The sequence below is a fragment of the Rattus norvegicus genome, chromosome X, assembly GCF_036323735.1.
Source record: "Rattus norvegicus strain BN/NHsdMcwi chromosome X, GRCr8, whole genome shotgun sequence".
NCBI lineage: Eukaryota > Metazoa > Chordata > Mammalia > Rodentia > Muridae > Rattus > Rattus norvegicus.
The window spans coordinates 70,092,816-70,110,347 of NC_086039.1; the positions used below are offsets into that span (position 1 = coordinate 70,092,816).

At 36.3% G+C, this 17,532-nt stretch overlaps 1 protein-coding gene across 1 annotated transcript in view; it reads right to left on the minus strand.

The window, feature by feature from the left end:
- Tex11 (testis expressed 11) overlaps window positions 1–17,532 on the minus strand; it is a 263,533-nt gene that overhangs the window by 119,804 nt on the left and 126,197 nt on the right. Inside the window, exons 15-16 of the mRNA XM_008773302.4 lie at window positions 14,598–14,683; window positions 5,593–5,730 (exon numbers count right to left, since the gene is read on the minus strand). Coding sequence (XP_008771524.1) covers window positions 5,593–5,730; window positions 14,598–14,683 — 224 coding nt within the window. The remainder of the gene's footprint in view (window positions 1–5,592; window positions 5,731–14,597; window positions 14,684–17,532) is intronic.

The following is a 17,532-nucleotide window of genomic DNA, read 5'->3' on the forward strand; positions in this document are numbered from 1 at the left end:
GGCATCTGGGTTCTTTCCAGCTTCTGGCTATTATAAACAAGGTTGCTATGAACCACATAGTGGAGCATGTGTCTTTGTTGTATGTTGGAGCATTGTTTGAAAATTTTAAACTATTGAGTAAATTACATCAATAGTTACTTTTGGGACTGCTCAAATGGTTCCTTTCTTTTTTTTTTTTTTTTTTTTTTGGTTCTTTTTTTTTTCCGGAGCTGGGGACCGAACCCAGGGCCTTGCACTTCCTAGGCAAGCGCTCTACCACTGAGCTAAATCCCCAACCCCCCAAATGGTTCCTTTCTTAATTCAGTGTAGTAAATTCTATTTTTTCAAGGACTGCATTCATGTATAAAGTTGCTCAAATATCAATACTCTCTTGCTCTTTTTCATTTTCTTTCTTTCATTTTTATTCCTTGTTTGTCTGACTAGATATCTGCCCATTTTATTCATTTTTTCAAAGAACACAGTTTTAGCTTTCTGGGTCCCTTCTACTATCTGTTTGCTTAATAAATGGGACATTTCAGCAGATAAAGTTTTAGTTTAAAATGGTCTTTGAATTTACCTTGCACTCGTTTTAATAATTTCTGTTGACATAACATTTGCTTTTCCACTTACAATTTTCTTAAAATATATTTGTGAAATATTTAATATGCCTCCCCCTAAATGCTACCTAAGCTCTAGCCAGCAAATTTTAAGAAAAAATTTATTTGTATACAGCGTGCATACAACCAGTTTTCACACAATGACCAAAATTACATAACCACTATCAATATCAAGAGATTTATAGTACCAACCTCCCTGAATGTGTCTTGCCCAGGCATACATTTTCATATACAGTATGATGAATAATTAATATGAAACTCTAAGAAGGACAATTTTAGTATATAGTGATAAAAAACGTATAATTCACAACTTGGACCTGGGAGTCGGGCAGGGGATTGATTAGAAATCTTTTATATAATGAGTTTTCTGGATATTCCATATCCAGATTGTGATAGTGGGTATACACGGATATATATTTCTCAAATTTATTTAATTATATAACAAAGTGGGCATATTTTAATATTCAAATTTTAGTTCAATATTTATTTTTTAAAGAACTTAGCAATGATTTGAGATCTCTTTATTTCTCAATTTTAAAAATCTACATAGTCCTCCACAGTCTTCTTTGACCATAATAGAATTTAATAAATCATATGATCAGAATTAAATTTATTAAATTATATTATCAAAATAAAAGTTATTATATTATTAGAATCATGCAGTTGGGGGACTCTGAATGTTTGAAAATTCTTCTGCTGTGTGAATATTCTCAATAACATTCAGAGGAAGCAGCCATTCTGCCCTTAATTAAATACCTTCAAGAAAAGGGAGTACATTATATCTTTAAGAAAACTAAAGTTTGAACAAGTCTAATGCTTAGATAGGGTCTTCTTTTTTTTTCAAAGATAATGTTTTCCTGTTTGAGATGTTTACTCATATGTCTCTTTTTTTTCTTTTCTTTTTTATTAACTTGAGTATTTCTTATTTACATTTTGAGTGTTATTCCCTTTCCTGGTTTCCGGGCCAACATCCCCCTAACCTCTCCCACTCCCCTTCTTTATGGGTGTTCCCCTCCCCATCCTCCCCCCATTGCCGCCCTCCCCCCAACAATCACGTTCATTGGGGGTTCAGCCTTAGCAGGACTCAGGGCTTCCCCTTACACTGGTGCTCTTACTAGGATATTCATTGCTACCTATGAGGTCAGAGTCCAGGGTCAGTCCATGTATAGTCTTTAGGTAGTGGCTTAGTCCCTGGAAGCTCTGGTTGCTTGGCATTGTTGTACATATGGGGTCTCGAGCCCCTTCAAGCTCTTCCAGTTCTTTCTCTTGATTCCTTCAACGGGGGTCCTATTCTCAGTTCAGTGGTTTGCTGCTGGCATTCGCCTCTGTATTTGCTGTATTCTGGCTGTGTCTCTCAGGAGAGATCTACATCCAGCTCCTAGATAGGGTCTTCTTGTGATTGAAAATTTCTTTCATAGGTTTCACCCACTTAACTTTTTCTCACTGGTAGCTACACAGATCCTGGAAATACTCTATTGTTTATGTCCAAAATCTTCATTTTGTCAAGTTAAAACTCCATACTGTCCTTTAACCAGTTGCTTGTCAATATCTTTCCTCAAAATTATTCCACCAATCCAGTATTATGTTTCAGATCTGCTCTAACCAAAGCAGAACAGAAGATGTCTTCAGTTTACTGTTTCATGCATTATAGAACCACCCCTCATCATCTATGGAAGATTGATTCCAGGGCTCTCGGTCTCCTTTCAGATACCAAAATGTGTAGATGCTCAAGTTCCTTGCTTGTACATAACCAGATATCTTCCTGTTCATTTCAAATCATCTCCAGACTAGTTAAAATAACTAATATATGAAATGCTATGTAAAGATTTACTTCACCATATTCTATAGGAAATAATGAAAAATAGTCTGCACAAGTCCAGTACAAATGCATTTTTTTCTGAGTGTTTTTGATCTGTACTCGGTTACATTCATAGATGGGGAATGCATGAATACAAAAAGCAGTCTGTTTCTACTGATTCAATTTAAAATAAGCAAAATATCTTAGTTTTTTTTAGCTCAAGTCAACAAAAAGCCCCAAATGCTGCACGTGTGCTTCTGTTAAAGCCCATTGCATCCCTTCTGTTCTATTACAGCTAGCTTTGGGGACGCAACACAAGATCTTTTTGTTTCCTGTTTGTCTCCATCTTCTTAGGACGGCTTCATTATCTCCCTATATTAAGATTCCTTTGGACATGACTGTCTTCGAACGTGTCAGGTCCCCTTCTGAACTTCGAGTTATGTATACAAGCAACGAGTGCATACAACCAGCTTTCCTCTCATCTATTCTTATTCTAATTCCATATCACATTCCACGTTATTTGACCATTTATAAATCTGTTTGTTACTTTATAATTATATTACATATACAAATCTTGTCCCTGAAATAATATTTTAAAGCATATCTATACGGAGGAGTAAGGTATACCTTTAACTTATTCTATAGTATCATTTACAGGTTAAGCATTCAACAATTACTCCTTGACTTCAAACCTCAAGTTGGCTGTTCATCAGTTGAACCAAAATTAATCTTCACCTCACATTTCATTAAGTCCTTTATTTTATATCCATACAGATGTATCTGGAGGAAAGGCAATACAATCATTACAAAAACCTTCAAAATCATTGAGCTACTAAAGTACAAACAGAAGCCACAGCGCCATCTAGTGAATACCACTAGATTATGTGCACTGACCATGAGCTGATTTTCAGTCCTGTAACAGAAGGGTATGATTTTGAGAGCTTTATATAGTCAATACAAACGATATATAACTATAACATGAAGGATGTTCACTAGTCTTATCTTTGTGGCTGTTTTAATTCTTTTAAAATTTTACTTATCTTTATTTCACATGCACTAGAGTTTTGCCTGCATGTATGTCTGTGTGAGGGAGTCGGATTCCCCCGGAAGTAGCCTTATAGACAGTTGTGAGCTGCCATGTGGGTGGCTACTTAGAATTAAACCCAGATACTCTGTAGAAGAGCAGTCAGTGCTCTTACCCACTGAGTCTAGAAGAGCAGTCAGTGCTCTTACCCACTGAGCCATCTCTCTCGCCCCTGACTGCTTTAATTTTTACAGCCATCTCATCATACAGCACTGTCCCGTCGTACTCAGAATCTCTTCATAGTACTTCCCACTACTTAATTAGTAAGACATCAAGAGACTACAGTCTCATCTGACCCACCCTCTGTTTTTGCCTAGCTCGCAGACTAAGAATAGTTTTATTAGTTTTAGATAGCTAAAAAAAAAAATCAAAAGCAAAAGATTTCGTGCCACAAGAAAATCACATGAAATTCACACATTAGTATCCCTAAATATAAAGGTTTTCTCAGAGCACACTATGAGTACTTGCTTACATATTATTTATGGCAGTATCTGGTATAAGATCAGAGCTGAGTGTTACATTAGGGAGGATGGGGGCCGTAACAGGTGGGGGTGGAAGGGTGGGACAGGGGATTAGGAGGGTGGGAAGAGCACCCTCTCAGAGGCAGAGGGGAAAAAGAACTCTTAGAGGGGGGCCAAGAACTGGAGCAACATCTGGAATATAAATAAATAATACAATTTAAAAATAGGCATACATTTTTTTTAAAAATAAGCATACATTTTCTAAAAAACGTTTACACAATGGTAAGATGGAGATGGCAAAGTCCTGATGGCTTTCCCTCCAACCTCTACCTTTCTATACATCCTACTGCATAGGAATGTATTCTTTGCATGTGCAAAGTATCCAACAGTGTCTGCTAGGCAGTTAGAAAGGATGAAATGAGAAATATGCTAAGTAACAAACACAGTTACCTTGGACATTTCAAAATAAGCTTCGACTTCCCTACCTATAGGGCATTAAATGACACAGTTGGACATGGACTCCATGCTATTAAGACACACTGGTTTCCTGATTGCCTATTTTCTTCCTTTTGCTAACAACATTTGAACTCTAATTACAGGTTCAGTTGTGCACTGAGTCCAGAATCAATCCTGTCATTATTCAGACATGTCAGGAGTGCTTCTTCAGGCTGGGATGTGCTCCAGTGGCAGGCCATTTCCTACTACATGTACAGCCCTGAGCTCAGACTCCGGTACTTCACAAAAATTTCAATGTCTTGTAAGCAGGATTCTACCTAGTCAACTTGTGTGTTGCTCTTAAGATGATCCGAAGGCCTTGAGCATCAGACTGGGAGGGCTGAGCTGCCCAGCCTCGTATTCTCATATACTACGCAGCTGCCAGAGTGCCAGCTTCCAGTATGAAGACAGCTATTGGTGAATGTATTCCTTCTGTTGGTTCTGTTTTTCTAGAGATCCTTGATAATACATAGACATTCAAGGAAAACCTACAAAATCACTACCCTTATTCATATACTTTCCCCTAAAGCTGTCAGTAAAACTTGAAAGGAAACAAAAACCTTCATATTTGATTGAGCCCACACTTGTCCTCATTTTCTGTTCTTCTAAAAACCAATACCCCACATTATGTGTACACTGTATGATGTTCAAAGGAAAAAATGTCTCACATGCTCTTTTCTTTATCTTTTTGCTTCTATATTTTTTCCTAATAAAGAGTCGTGCACTGAACATTTCTGGAGTGGTAATAAAGACAAGATAGTAGCCTAAAAGTAAAAGAGTAGGAACTTCATGCAGGTATCTGCTCTCAACGGATGTTTAACAAAAATGCAGACCTTAAAATGTTGGTCTATTTTAAAAGACTATATAGCAAATGGTTAGCAGAAAATAGCCTTTCAGAACACGGTAGAAGATAATGATGGTAGGGAAAAGTAAAGTAATGGAAATAAATTGTTTCCCAAATACTCTCTCCTTTGGGAAGTTCTGCTTCATGTTTGCAGGACACACATCAACAAGATGTCAATTAGACCTTGTTCCAGTCTTGAGGCACTCTATCTCAGTCACCATAAGTAGCTTTGAAGTCAGAGTGATGCATTCACCTAAGTGCCACTGCACAGAACATTTTCTGCCTCTGAAAATAGAATAGGTAAATTGAAGCACCTTATCAAGTTGTTTCAAAGATAAGTAGCAAGAAACCATGTTCCTCTTCAGCTTGACCAAATCCATATCCGCTTGATCACATTCATACAACTTCAGAGAATAACTGTACCAGCGTAGGGCATCAGCATAATTTTGGACCTAAAGTTAAAAAACAACAAAATCACAAACTTTTTCCAAACTTTACTTTAAATTTTCCCAACTACCCTCTAGTGGCCAACAATTTGTTACCGATTCTACATTTTAGACAACAAAAACAATACCTACTTACTTGAATTATAAGTCTTTAATTCTCTTTTTCTGTTTCCTAAACACTGCAAAGTTCAGAGGCTAGAGCAGTGCTCCAGTGGCAGAGTAGATACCCAGCATGCACAGGGTCCTGGGTTCGGTACCCAGGACCGCAAGTATAAGAGTTTATTTCACTCAAAGGATGAAGAGTCTAAAAAGTGGTATACAATCTCTAGAAAACTGAAAAGCCATTTTAGAAGCTATCTAAAGAGCAATGACAAAAATTTTTAAAGACAGCATCCAGCAATCACCATGCTAATGGAGATACCGTCATCTTTCTACATCACATATGTAAATTATAGTTATCCCAGCTTATATACAATTTTATATTTTATTCTTGCCATTGAATCTTATATACATATTAATCTACATTGTTATAGTTTTCAATGACTAAATTTAAAGGGAAAATTTAGTCAAATTAATGTATTATTTTCTTAGTTTCATAATTTGGTAAATTTCCAGAGTTTGCACCATTAAAATTAATGCAATTGTATTCTTGTAAAATAATTTTGTTACTGTCAATTTTTCAATTATAAGAAACTATTAGTAGCAATCTAATAGAAATTACCTGGTTTATTATTTAAGTCTAAATAAGATTATTTATAAATACTACATTAGGTAAATGAGTCTCTTGTACCCCATCGAGGCTTTCTGTCTTTTAAGTAATGACTGAAGTCATTACAACTTCAAAGAAATAAAATACCCTTTTAAAGTAGAAACAGCTCTTCTAGGCAGGTAAGACATTGGCTTTGACTATTTGAACATAAGATTATAGTCTTCAGAATTGAATGTGAAAGTTTGAAAGTTAGCACAACTGGGAAATGAGGGGGTAAATAGAATCAAAAGGAGAAAAAAATGACTCAGAAGAAACTTTTTCTCTCAGTACAGAAATAAAGAAGGACTAAAAAAGAAAAGAGTGATGGTTTGGTTTGAACTATAAACTGTGTATATGTCTCTATATGCTTCTACTTCTTTGTCTTGAATCTAATTCTTGTTTCTTATTTTTTCCTTTTACCTTCAAATCTTTTCTCTTCATCTTTAACTAACCTACAAAATCTACCACAACATATTTTACAACATTATACTTGAACCCTGGGTCCTCATACTTATCAGATAATATGGATTTTTTGGTTTGGCCGCTTCCATTCAAGTTAAATAGTTTCAAGATTAGTCCCTGTTGCTGCACATATCAATAATTCATTCCCTTTTATTGCTAAGTAATATTTCATTATATGCACATACCACAGATTGTTTATACACTCACTTACTGATAGACATTGGGGTCTGTTTTCAAATATTACAAATAGTGCCAGAGTGTTTTTATGTCAACTTAACAGAGGTTAATTTTGGAAGAGAGAACTTGGAGAAAATGCTTCCATTTGATTGGCCTGTGAGCAAACATGTAATGCATTTTCTTGACTGATGACTGGTATGGGTGGGACCATCCTACACATGGTGGTGCCAACCTTGGCTGGACAGTCATGGATGGTATAAGGTTTAACAAACTATGAGGGGTAAGCCATTAAGTAGCACTACTCCACGGCCTTGGCATCAATTCATACCTCCAGGTTCCTGTTTTCAATTCCTGCCTTGACTTCCCTGGAAAATGGGTTATAAGCTATAGGATGAAATAAACCAGTGTTTTCTAACAGCTAGAGAAATATTAACATAGTAATTGGTACCAGGCTATGACATACTACTGTGATAGATGTAGCCATGTTGTTTTGGGAAAGATTGTAGAAGGAGCTTGGAACTTTAGACTGAAAAAGCCATTGCATGTTCAAAGATCAGTGGGCTGATCTTTGCTGAATGCTGAAAGAAGAGAGGATGATGGAAAGCTTGGCTTGTGACGTTCCAGACGAAAGATGAGAATCCCTTAAAGATTTTACTAGGGCCATTTGATATTTTGAATTAAAAATCGGTGGATGCTGACCCGCTGGTGCTGAGAATTTTGGTGTAATTAAGAAGAGACCAACATCATTGAGGCAGAATCTTCTGTTAAGTGTTTTCTCAAGGTCAGGACACAGAAGCCAAAGGGGGCCAAGAATGCAGCTCATGCTGGCAGCTAAACTTAAGAGCCATCAAAATGGCACTGACTTAGAAGGCATGAAGGGATCATGGAAAGTAGCTACGACTTAGCAGGAGTTCCTGCAGAGGGGCCACTGGTGACGGTGAAGGCCCGGTTGCAGTAGAAGGCCCAGGACTGAAGGGATGGTAGAGAAATGTTCAGGTTTGGCACCATGTAGCAGGGACAGAGTCCTTGAAATGAGCCAGGAGAGGCTATTGGTGAGGGTGCAGTTCAGATGTGGCAGAGGACCCCAGTGGTTTCGAGATACCAAGACCATAGGACTACAATCCAGGACAGTAGCTGTGGAGTGGAGCTGGCCTGAACCTATGAGACATGTACTCTGTGAATGTGCTCTGTGGCAGAAAAATAAAACTGTCTAAGCTCATTGGAACCCAGAAGATCAAGAGGGACTATAAGATACTGGGCACTGAGTTATTTACACTGATGGAGTTTGGTTTTGCTTTCGCAGATTCTGATTATGCCTTTGTTCTTCCTTCTTGGAGGAAGAAAGTATTTTTTTTAATTTAACAAGAGTTCATGGTTATGGGATTTGGGGTATTTCAGAGAAACCTTAAGTATCTTAGAGTCTTTGGGATTTCACAGATTTCGAAACTTTAGAGAAACTGGGTATTTTAAAGAGACTTGAGAGTTTTTGAGACACTTTGCAGTTTCAGAGAGATTTGGGGTATTTTAGAGACTGGATATTTTAAGATACTTGGATACTTTTAATGAATCTAAACGTTTTGGGTGTTTTAATTTTTAATGATTGTGGAACATTTAGAAGTTGGGATGTTTTTATGTTGTGTGCTATTAAAATGGGATCTTGGGGGTAAACAAGAAAGGAAAGGCTGCAGTTTAATAGTGATGAGTTTATATGTCAGGTTGACAAAGGGCCAACTGTGCTAGCTCATTTTTATGTTGACTAGCCCAGGCTAGAGTTATTCTGGAAAAGAGAACTTCAATTGAGAATATGCTTCTACCAGATTGGCCTATGGGCAAGCCTATGGTGTATTTTCTTAAGTGATGTGGAAGAGCCCAGGTCCTGTGGGTAGGTAGTCCTGAGTGTTTTAAGAAGGCAGGCTAAACAAGCCCAAAAGAGCAAGCCAATAAGCTGCACCCCTCCATGGCTTCTGCATCAGTTCTTGCTTCCAGGTTTCTGCCCTTCTTGAGCTCCTGCCCTGACTTCTCTCAATGATGGACTGTTACCTGGAAGCGTAAAGTAAAATAAATCTTTTCCTCAAGTTGCTTTTGGTCATGGTATCTTAGCAATAGGAACCTAACTAAAACACAAATAAAGTTATTTTCTGTTTAAGTTTTTGTATGTGTAACTTCTGTGTATAAATTTTGTATGGATCTTTACTCTTGAGTATATATATGGGGTTAGAATGAATCACATGAAAGGGTAAATATTTTAGAAAATTGCCAAACTACTTCCTAAACTGTTTGTATTATTTCATACCCCTACCATAAAGGTTTCAGCTCCTTAATATTCCTACTAACATTTGGTATATTCATTTTTAAAATTTTTTTATAATTCTAAGTTGTATCTCCTTAGGGCTTTAATTTGTGCTTCCCTGACAACTCATAAATCATCTTTTTCATCAGTTATTGTATTGGAACATATTTTTGTGTAATTTATGTTCATATCTTTTATGTCCATTTCCAATGGTTTTGACAGAGTGCCCAATTGTTCCAGTAATATTAGTTTTAAAGACCTCTCTTTCATAGAATTACTTCTATACTTGGTAAAAACATAACAGTTGAACTTGTATAGAATTAATTTGGGATTCTTTATTTCTACGATTTGTCTTTAACATTATCACATCTATATTGAAATGCTGTGGCTATATGACAAGTCTTGAAATTGGTTGTGATGAGTTTTAGATTAATATTATTGGTTGTAATGAATTTTGAATTAATATTATTTCTCTAAAGAATTTTCTCATCCTTTTTACTTGTAGCCTACTTTAACCTTTAAGAATATAAACATGGGTATTGGGCTTTTTTAAAAATCTAATTTGACAATATCTACATTTTCACTGGATTAGTATGATTATTTAATTTGATATTATTTTTAATGTGCTTACATTTCAATCTATCATCTTGCTATTTGTTTTTCTCATTGAGAGAATGAATCACTGTTACATAGTGTAGACTGATGTAGAAATTGTGACCTTCCTGCCTCAGCTAGCTTCCCGACTGCTAGTATAACAGGCATCCATTACCCCTGCCCAGCCTCTTGACATTTGCTTTCTTTTTGTTCCATCTAACTTTAAAATAAAGACTTTAAATTTTTCATGTGTATGTGTGTTTTGCCTGAAAGTATATATGTGTACCACATGCATACCTGGTACTCGTGGTGCCAGAAATAGACATTAGATTGCCTGTGAGCCACTATGTGGGTACTTGGATCTGAACCCAGGTCCTCTGCAAGAAGAGCAAATGTTTTTGAACCACTGAGCCATCTTCTCCAGCCACTGTTCCATCGAATGTTTGTTCTCTATTTTCCTCTTTTCTTTTGGGCCACATGAATATTTTTAGGATTTGTTTGTTATTCTCTTTTATTGGCATATGAGTTAGGACTTGCTTTTACTGTGTTTGGTTATATTAATGTTTAAGTTGTCATTGTCTATTTTCAATTATATGGTACAAGAACTTTATACCATTAACTTCATATATATATATATATATATATATATATATATATATATATGGCCTATGTATGTATATATAATGTACAGCTTGATACATAATATTATATATGTATATAATAAACCCCATAAAGCAATCTTATTTTGTTTAAGCAACCATCATTTCAACATTTAATTCTGTGGAGTGTTCATGTGTAGGTCAATGTTGTTCTTTGGGAGCCATCTAGGTTGTTCTGTGAGACAGGATTTCTCAGTAGGACAGGTAATCTCGATTAGGCTATGATGGCTGGCCAGGGAGCCCTAGGAAGCTACCTGTCTTATCTACCCAGCATTTACAAACCTGACTTTTTCTTTTGTTGGCATAAGTATTGGCGATCAAACTTAGGTCTTCATGCTTACATGGTAAGCACTTTACCAATTGAGCTACATCCCCACCCCTAAAGAAATCTTTATAAGAGGAGAATATCTTATATGTGTTCATGTAGTTACCATTTCTGGCATTCTTCCTTCTTTTGTTAGATCTATTATTTCTAACTGTGTCTCAATGTCCTTCTGCTTGAAGGACTTGTTCATAATGTGGCTTTCTGCTTGAGTTATCTTAGCTTTTGAATCTTTGAAGTCTTCATTTGGGATTCATTTGGTTACTTTTAATCATAATAAAATGAATAACAGGAAATTTATCATTATAACTTTTTAAGAGAGAGAAACATGATTTTGTTATATATCCTTTGGGTGAAATTTCTACTTTTCCTCCCCACAAATCCCTGTCTTGACTATGTTTAACTATTCTGGTTACTAGTTATATATATTCACCATATTATAGAGCCAGTTTTCAAAACTTACACATCTTTTAAAATGGGAAAGTCCAAGGACTGTAGGTAATAATGCAGTACTAGAGTCTATGCCTAGCATGCATAAGGACCAAGTTCCATAGCCAGAATAAAATAAAATAAAATAAAACTCTATACTCCTTCTCTACATTTCTACCCCATCCCAAACCCCTGGCAATTGCCATTGTAGGCCACATCTCTATGAATGTGACTATTCTACACAACTCATATAAGTGGAACTGAACACTATTTCCTTGACTAGCTTACTTCACTTAGCATAATACGCTCAAGATTCACTCACACTATAGTAGGTATCACAATCCCTTACCCTTTGCCAATTAAAACATGTATTTAAAGGGACAATTCTTAAAAGAATGTGTAATTTAAAAATAATTGTATGTCTTCATTGTATATTGTATTGTGTTTCAAAAAAGCATTTTCATACAAGTATACTCTTTGCATTGAAAATTCAGAATTCTCTTTTAGGGATAAATAATATTCTAGAGTATATGAGTATTTAATTGGATTGCCCATTTATCTCTTGATGATACCTGAGCTGTGGTCATTTTTCAATAGTGTGAATAGTACTTATATGGATATGTACATAGAAACATCTCAAGATTATGCTTTTAATTCTCTTGGATATATATAACCAGAAGGTTTCTTTGATACATATGTCACTGAGTTTTACTTTCTAGAAATTGATATAGTTTTCAGTTGTGCCCACACAATTTTATATCCACACCAATTGCTTTCATTAAAACAACATGTGCCAGGTATAGAATTCTGCGTTGACAGATTTTTCTTCTCTTATTATTCAAAGTTGCTCGACAAGCCTACTGGCACTTGCTTCAAATGATGTCTTTAATTTGTTCTTCTGTATGTAGGGTATTACTTCCCTTTGCTTGCTTTAAGGTAATCTCTTTAAAGATGATTTTGAGCAATGAGATTATTAAGTGTCTCAGCAAAGTTTTCTTCATATTTTTCATATTTTGGATTTATTAAGATTTTCTACTATGGATTTAAGGTTTTGATTAAGTTTTGATTGCTTTTAGCTATTATTACTTCAAATATGTACTCTTTAGTTGGGAATACCAATTACTCATATACTTTAGGTTAATGATACTCGATTTTCTGTGCTTAACTTTTGACTGCTTCTCTGATAGGACTTCAAGTTCTCCAATATTGTGTTCTCTAATGCTTATGCAATATTCTGCCTTTAAAGTACATGTTTAATTTCTATAAACTGTATTTGAACATTTTTCTCTCAAACATCTCCAAATAACTTCTTATATGTACAGAATATAACTATTAGAACTACTTAGCTAAGTATAGAGGTTCACGCCTGTACCTTTCCAGGTGAAAAATGGCTGAGTCAGGAAGATTGCCAATAATTTTAAGCCACTTTGGGTTATACAATCAGTTTCAGTCCAGCCTAGCTACACAGTAAGATATTGTCTCAAAATAAAGAAGGAAGGAAGAGAGGGAGGGGAAGAGAGGAAGGAAGGGAGGGAGGTTAATGCTAACTTGGTATCAGTTCTTGATTGCTTTCAATTGGTAGTTTACACTCCTCATTATAGGTTCTGGAATCCTGCTTCTTTGCATGCTCAATAAATTTTTTACTGGATTTCAAAACTGTGAACTTCACCCTATTGGGTGAACAGCACTGTGTTCAATAGATACTTTTAGATATGACTCTGAAGCAATGAAGCTACTTGGAATCAAATTGATCTTTTCACATATACTTACATGGTTTTTAGTTGGTTCTAGAAAAGGGTTCATTATGGAACTAATTATTCCCTTCTACCGAAGCAATTACCCTCTGTGAATTTTATCTAACTCTCCGTGAACCAGCCTGAATGGTAAGATAGGTTCTGTTCCCAGGCCCATATAAGTATCTAGCACTGTTCTCTGTAATCGTTTTGGACAGCTACTCCTCTGACTTGCAGTGGTTTACTCCATGTGTTATGTTGTGACTTGTACTAGATGAAACACTAGAACAGGAACGTCTGATTATGGGGTCTGATTATGCACTTTTCCTCTGACAGCCTGTTGTATGAACTCTAGCTGTCTTACACTCCCCAAAACTTTCCACTCCATCTCTTTCAATCTAGAATGCTTGTCAGACCATACTTCATCTACCATTCACCTGCGGTTGTCTGCAAACTCATGAAGTCAGCCAAACAGCTCACTTGCTTACCTTATTTTGTATCTTCCAGTGATCATTTGCCATTATCTGATATTCAATGCCATCAAACTGTTTTCATGTATTTGGGGGGGGGGTTGGTGGTGGTAGTGGTGGGGGGGGGTCATTTCCTTTTTTGAGCCAAGGTCTCACTGTGTTGTCCAGTCTGGCCTAAAACTCTCAATGTTAGTTTAAACTGGTTTCAAATTCCCAAATATCTATTTGGCTCCTCCTCCTGAATGATAAGATAATAGGTATCTGCTACTGTGCCTGGAGCTTTGTCTTGTGTTTCTGGGAGGAGTTTTGCTTAAGTGAGGACACAAATTGGCTCCCTGTTCCTACATTTTGGTTGAAAATAGAAGTACTGAACAACTTATATTTTTTAAAGAAACTATATCGCATTTTATGTGCACAGGTGCATAAATGTATACAAGCATTTAGCAATTATTAAATGGTGTAATGAAGAATGACTGTTACTTTGCTTTTAAAAATCAATTGTAGTTTGAAATATTTGCACAGGAAAGCAGAAATGTTTTATCATCTTTACAGCTACTTTTAAAAGCATCAATACTTTTTTAAAAAGGGAACACCCCCCACAACTTTCTTATCTCTCACATTAAATTACTTTCCTATCAATAATGTCATTTCCCTTTACTGAAGGTTCACAATGGGGAAGAGTCATGACTTACTGTTTTTCAATAAATGTTCACACAATACCTATTGACATTCTGCACTGTGAATATTTAATTCATAGATGGTATCTAAAAATAGAGACTATGAAGGTATTATTACTATGTTTTTGTTTGCTGTTTATTTACTTATGTAGTGCTAGGTATAGAATCTAGGGTCTCACACGTGCTACACAAGTGCTCTGGCACTGAGCTGCACTTCCAAGATCCTGGTCTCTATGATTATTATAGTGAACGGTGTTTTACTTGGTGCAAAGGAGAAAGAACACAATGACTAAAAGCAGCTTATTCCCAAACCTTAACACATCTGGTGGCTTTTCCCCACAGAATGTTGTGTAACCAATTTACTAAAGCTCTTGTCAGTCGACTTCTTGTTTGGTGATCTGAAGGAAAAAAAAACAATAAAACAAAAAACAAGTTTTAAAAAGAACCTAGATTCATTCATTAAACAAAGTGTTAACTGTATATACAGCAGGCTTAATCATATAGCTGTACTTAATCTTTAAGTAATGTCTATAAAACAATCTTATTCAGACAGGTTTTTACCTTCAATTTGGTTTACCATTAGAACTGGTTATATAATCTAATCAGAGTTTGCTAGAATCACTGAAATTCTCCCAACATCCTCTGATAGATTCCCAGCCTTGGTCTCTTTTTAACTTACTTTTCATGTTCCAAATTAGATCATCATCTGGTGCCCTAATAAGGTTATTGTGAATGAGCAGACAGCAATGTCAGAAATCATTAATAAGAACTGCTCATACTATTATGTACTAAAAAGATCAGATCAAGTTCACAAGAAAGGCCAATTATACCTTAAAGCTTTTAAAAAGTACTTTAAGACCACACTTACAGATAAACTTTATTCATTTAAATTGTAACTTGTGCCTGATTATTTCTGGTCTAGACATTTACAGAATTCAAATACATTAGCACATTAAGGTAAAATTTAAACTGCAATAGAATTCTATACCCCATTCTCATCTGCCCTTTTGGCACAAACCATCAATTTTTGCAAATGTCTCCATTAGAACACTAATCTGCTCTGACTCACCAGCGGAGTCAGCACATGTGGCTTAAAATTATTTATGTAAGAGTAACCAATTGCTTAATGTCTTCTTAAAAGTTTATAATGTCCTGACTATATGAATAAAACTCTGTCTAACCTTGTCTGATATCAATAGGAGAGGTGGCCCTTGGTCAGTGTAGGGGAATACTGGAGGGGTCAGGTGGGAGAGGGTGAGTGGGTGGGGGGAGCACCCTCATAGAGGCAAAGGGGAGGGAGGAGAAGGAGGTTGTTGTATGGTATGCTTGTGGAGAAGTAACTGAGAAGTGGGATATCATTTGATATATAAATGAATTTAATGATTAATAAAAAAGAAATGAATTATTCTGTAAAATCAACTTTTTAGTTAGCTGACAATTTTCTGTCCTTTAAAAAGGAAGTCGAGGACTAGGGAAATAGCTCAGTCAGTAAAGTGCTCACTAGGTAAACATGAGGGCCAGAGTATAATTTCCAGAATTCATGTAAAATGTCGGGCATGGTGGCACATGATTGTTATGGCACTGCTGGAGTCCTGTCTCAAAAGACAGGTAGCGAGTACCTAAGGGAAGATAACTGAGCTTGCACTCTGGACCTATGTATGTGCGTGCGCCTTTGCACACACGTGCACTACACATGTGTGTATATGCACATAAACATAACACGTAAATAAGTTCTCTTACATAAAATGTAACCTTTGTTGGCCATTGAAGGTCAACATCAGCAAACAGTTGCACTTTATTGTACTATCACTTTATTGCAACAGGGAAAACGCTTGTAGCTTCCATTAGTTGAGAAGCTGAGGCAGCAGATTCACATAAGGATAGATTGAGAAGCACAGAAAGATGCTGTTTCTGAAATGTATTACTTGTATAAGGTTGAAGAGATAGCTCAGTTGGTAAAGTGGTCAGCTAGTTGTGCCTTGCAAGCAGGAGGACCCGAGTTTGAACTCCATTCACATAAACAGCCAAGTGTAGTGGCATGCACTTGTAATGCGCATGCACTGGGGAACTAGAGAAGGAGAATCCTTAGAGTTTAGGAGTGTAATTGAATTAGCAAACCCAGGGCTTAGTGAGCCACTCTAGCAGAATTAGTAAGTCCCAAGTCTCAGTGAGATCTTATATCAAACCATAAGTAGCTTTTGAGGAATGACACCCGAGGTCATGCTCTAGCCTCCAACACTCACACACACACACACACACACACACACACACACACACACACACACACACACACCACAGAGAGAGAGAGACAGAGACAGAGAGAGACAGAGACAGACAAAGAGAGACAGACAGACAGACAGAGAGATTTTCTCTTCTATCTATCTACCTATACATTATTTCCTAATTCTTTTATTTCTGTATCTACATAGTATTTCCGAAGAATAACCTCAAAAAAAAAAATTTGCAGGTTTTCCTGCCATGTAGTCAGGTTAGCTATATATTTTCTTGTAGAACTTTTCTATTTGTATTATGATATCATTAAAAAGCCAAGGGCCAGGAAACCAGATAACCAAGATTATCAAAAAGGGATTCAAAAAGAAATTGAATTCTTAATAAAAACCTGGAGAATGAAAATCTGGGTGTCGTTAGAAAAATATAGTTTCAAGTTTGAAATAGAATTCAAAAAGCTCTTAATATCGCATGATTTACTTCTGGAAACTACTAATGTCTGTTTTTATGAAAATGTGATGCACACAATACAAATTTAAGCAATGCAGTACAATATCATAGAAGCAACACATTGCCTTAAATGCCACCATTCAGAACAAATCTCCCTCCTAACATTTAGTGACTATCACTTCAGATGAGGTCAGGAAGAGAATTTTCCAAGACAGTGCTTATATTATCTGCACACTGTAAGTTACGGAGGCTGTGCAGAGTGGAGGAGTAGGGCAATGCCGAGCAGAGGTGGCTTTAACTACAGAAAATCAAATCTGTTTTGTCTGGGTAGAGTTTATGTAAGACTGCATCACAAAATAATGCTCCCACTGAAAAGCTCTAAAAGCAAGGCTTTGGTTCCTGATATTCACTTTACAGCTGCAAAAGCCAGCGTCCATACTGACTTGCCCGAAGGCACCCAGATAACCTGAAGTCAAATCAGAAACATGACCTTGGGCTTATAAATCTCACAATTCTCTGCTACAGGTAGGCTTTAAGCCCAGAGGTTTGTCTTTATTTTAAAGGTGTT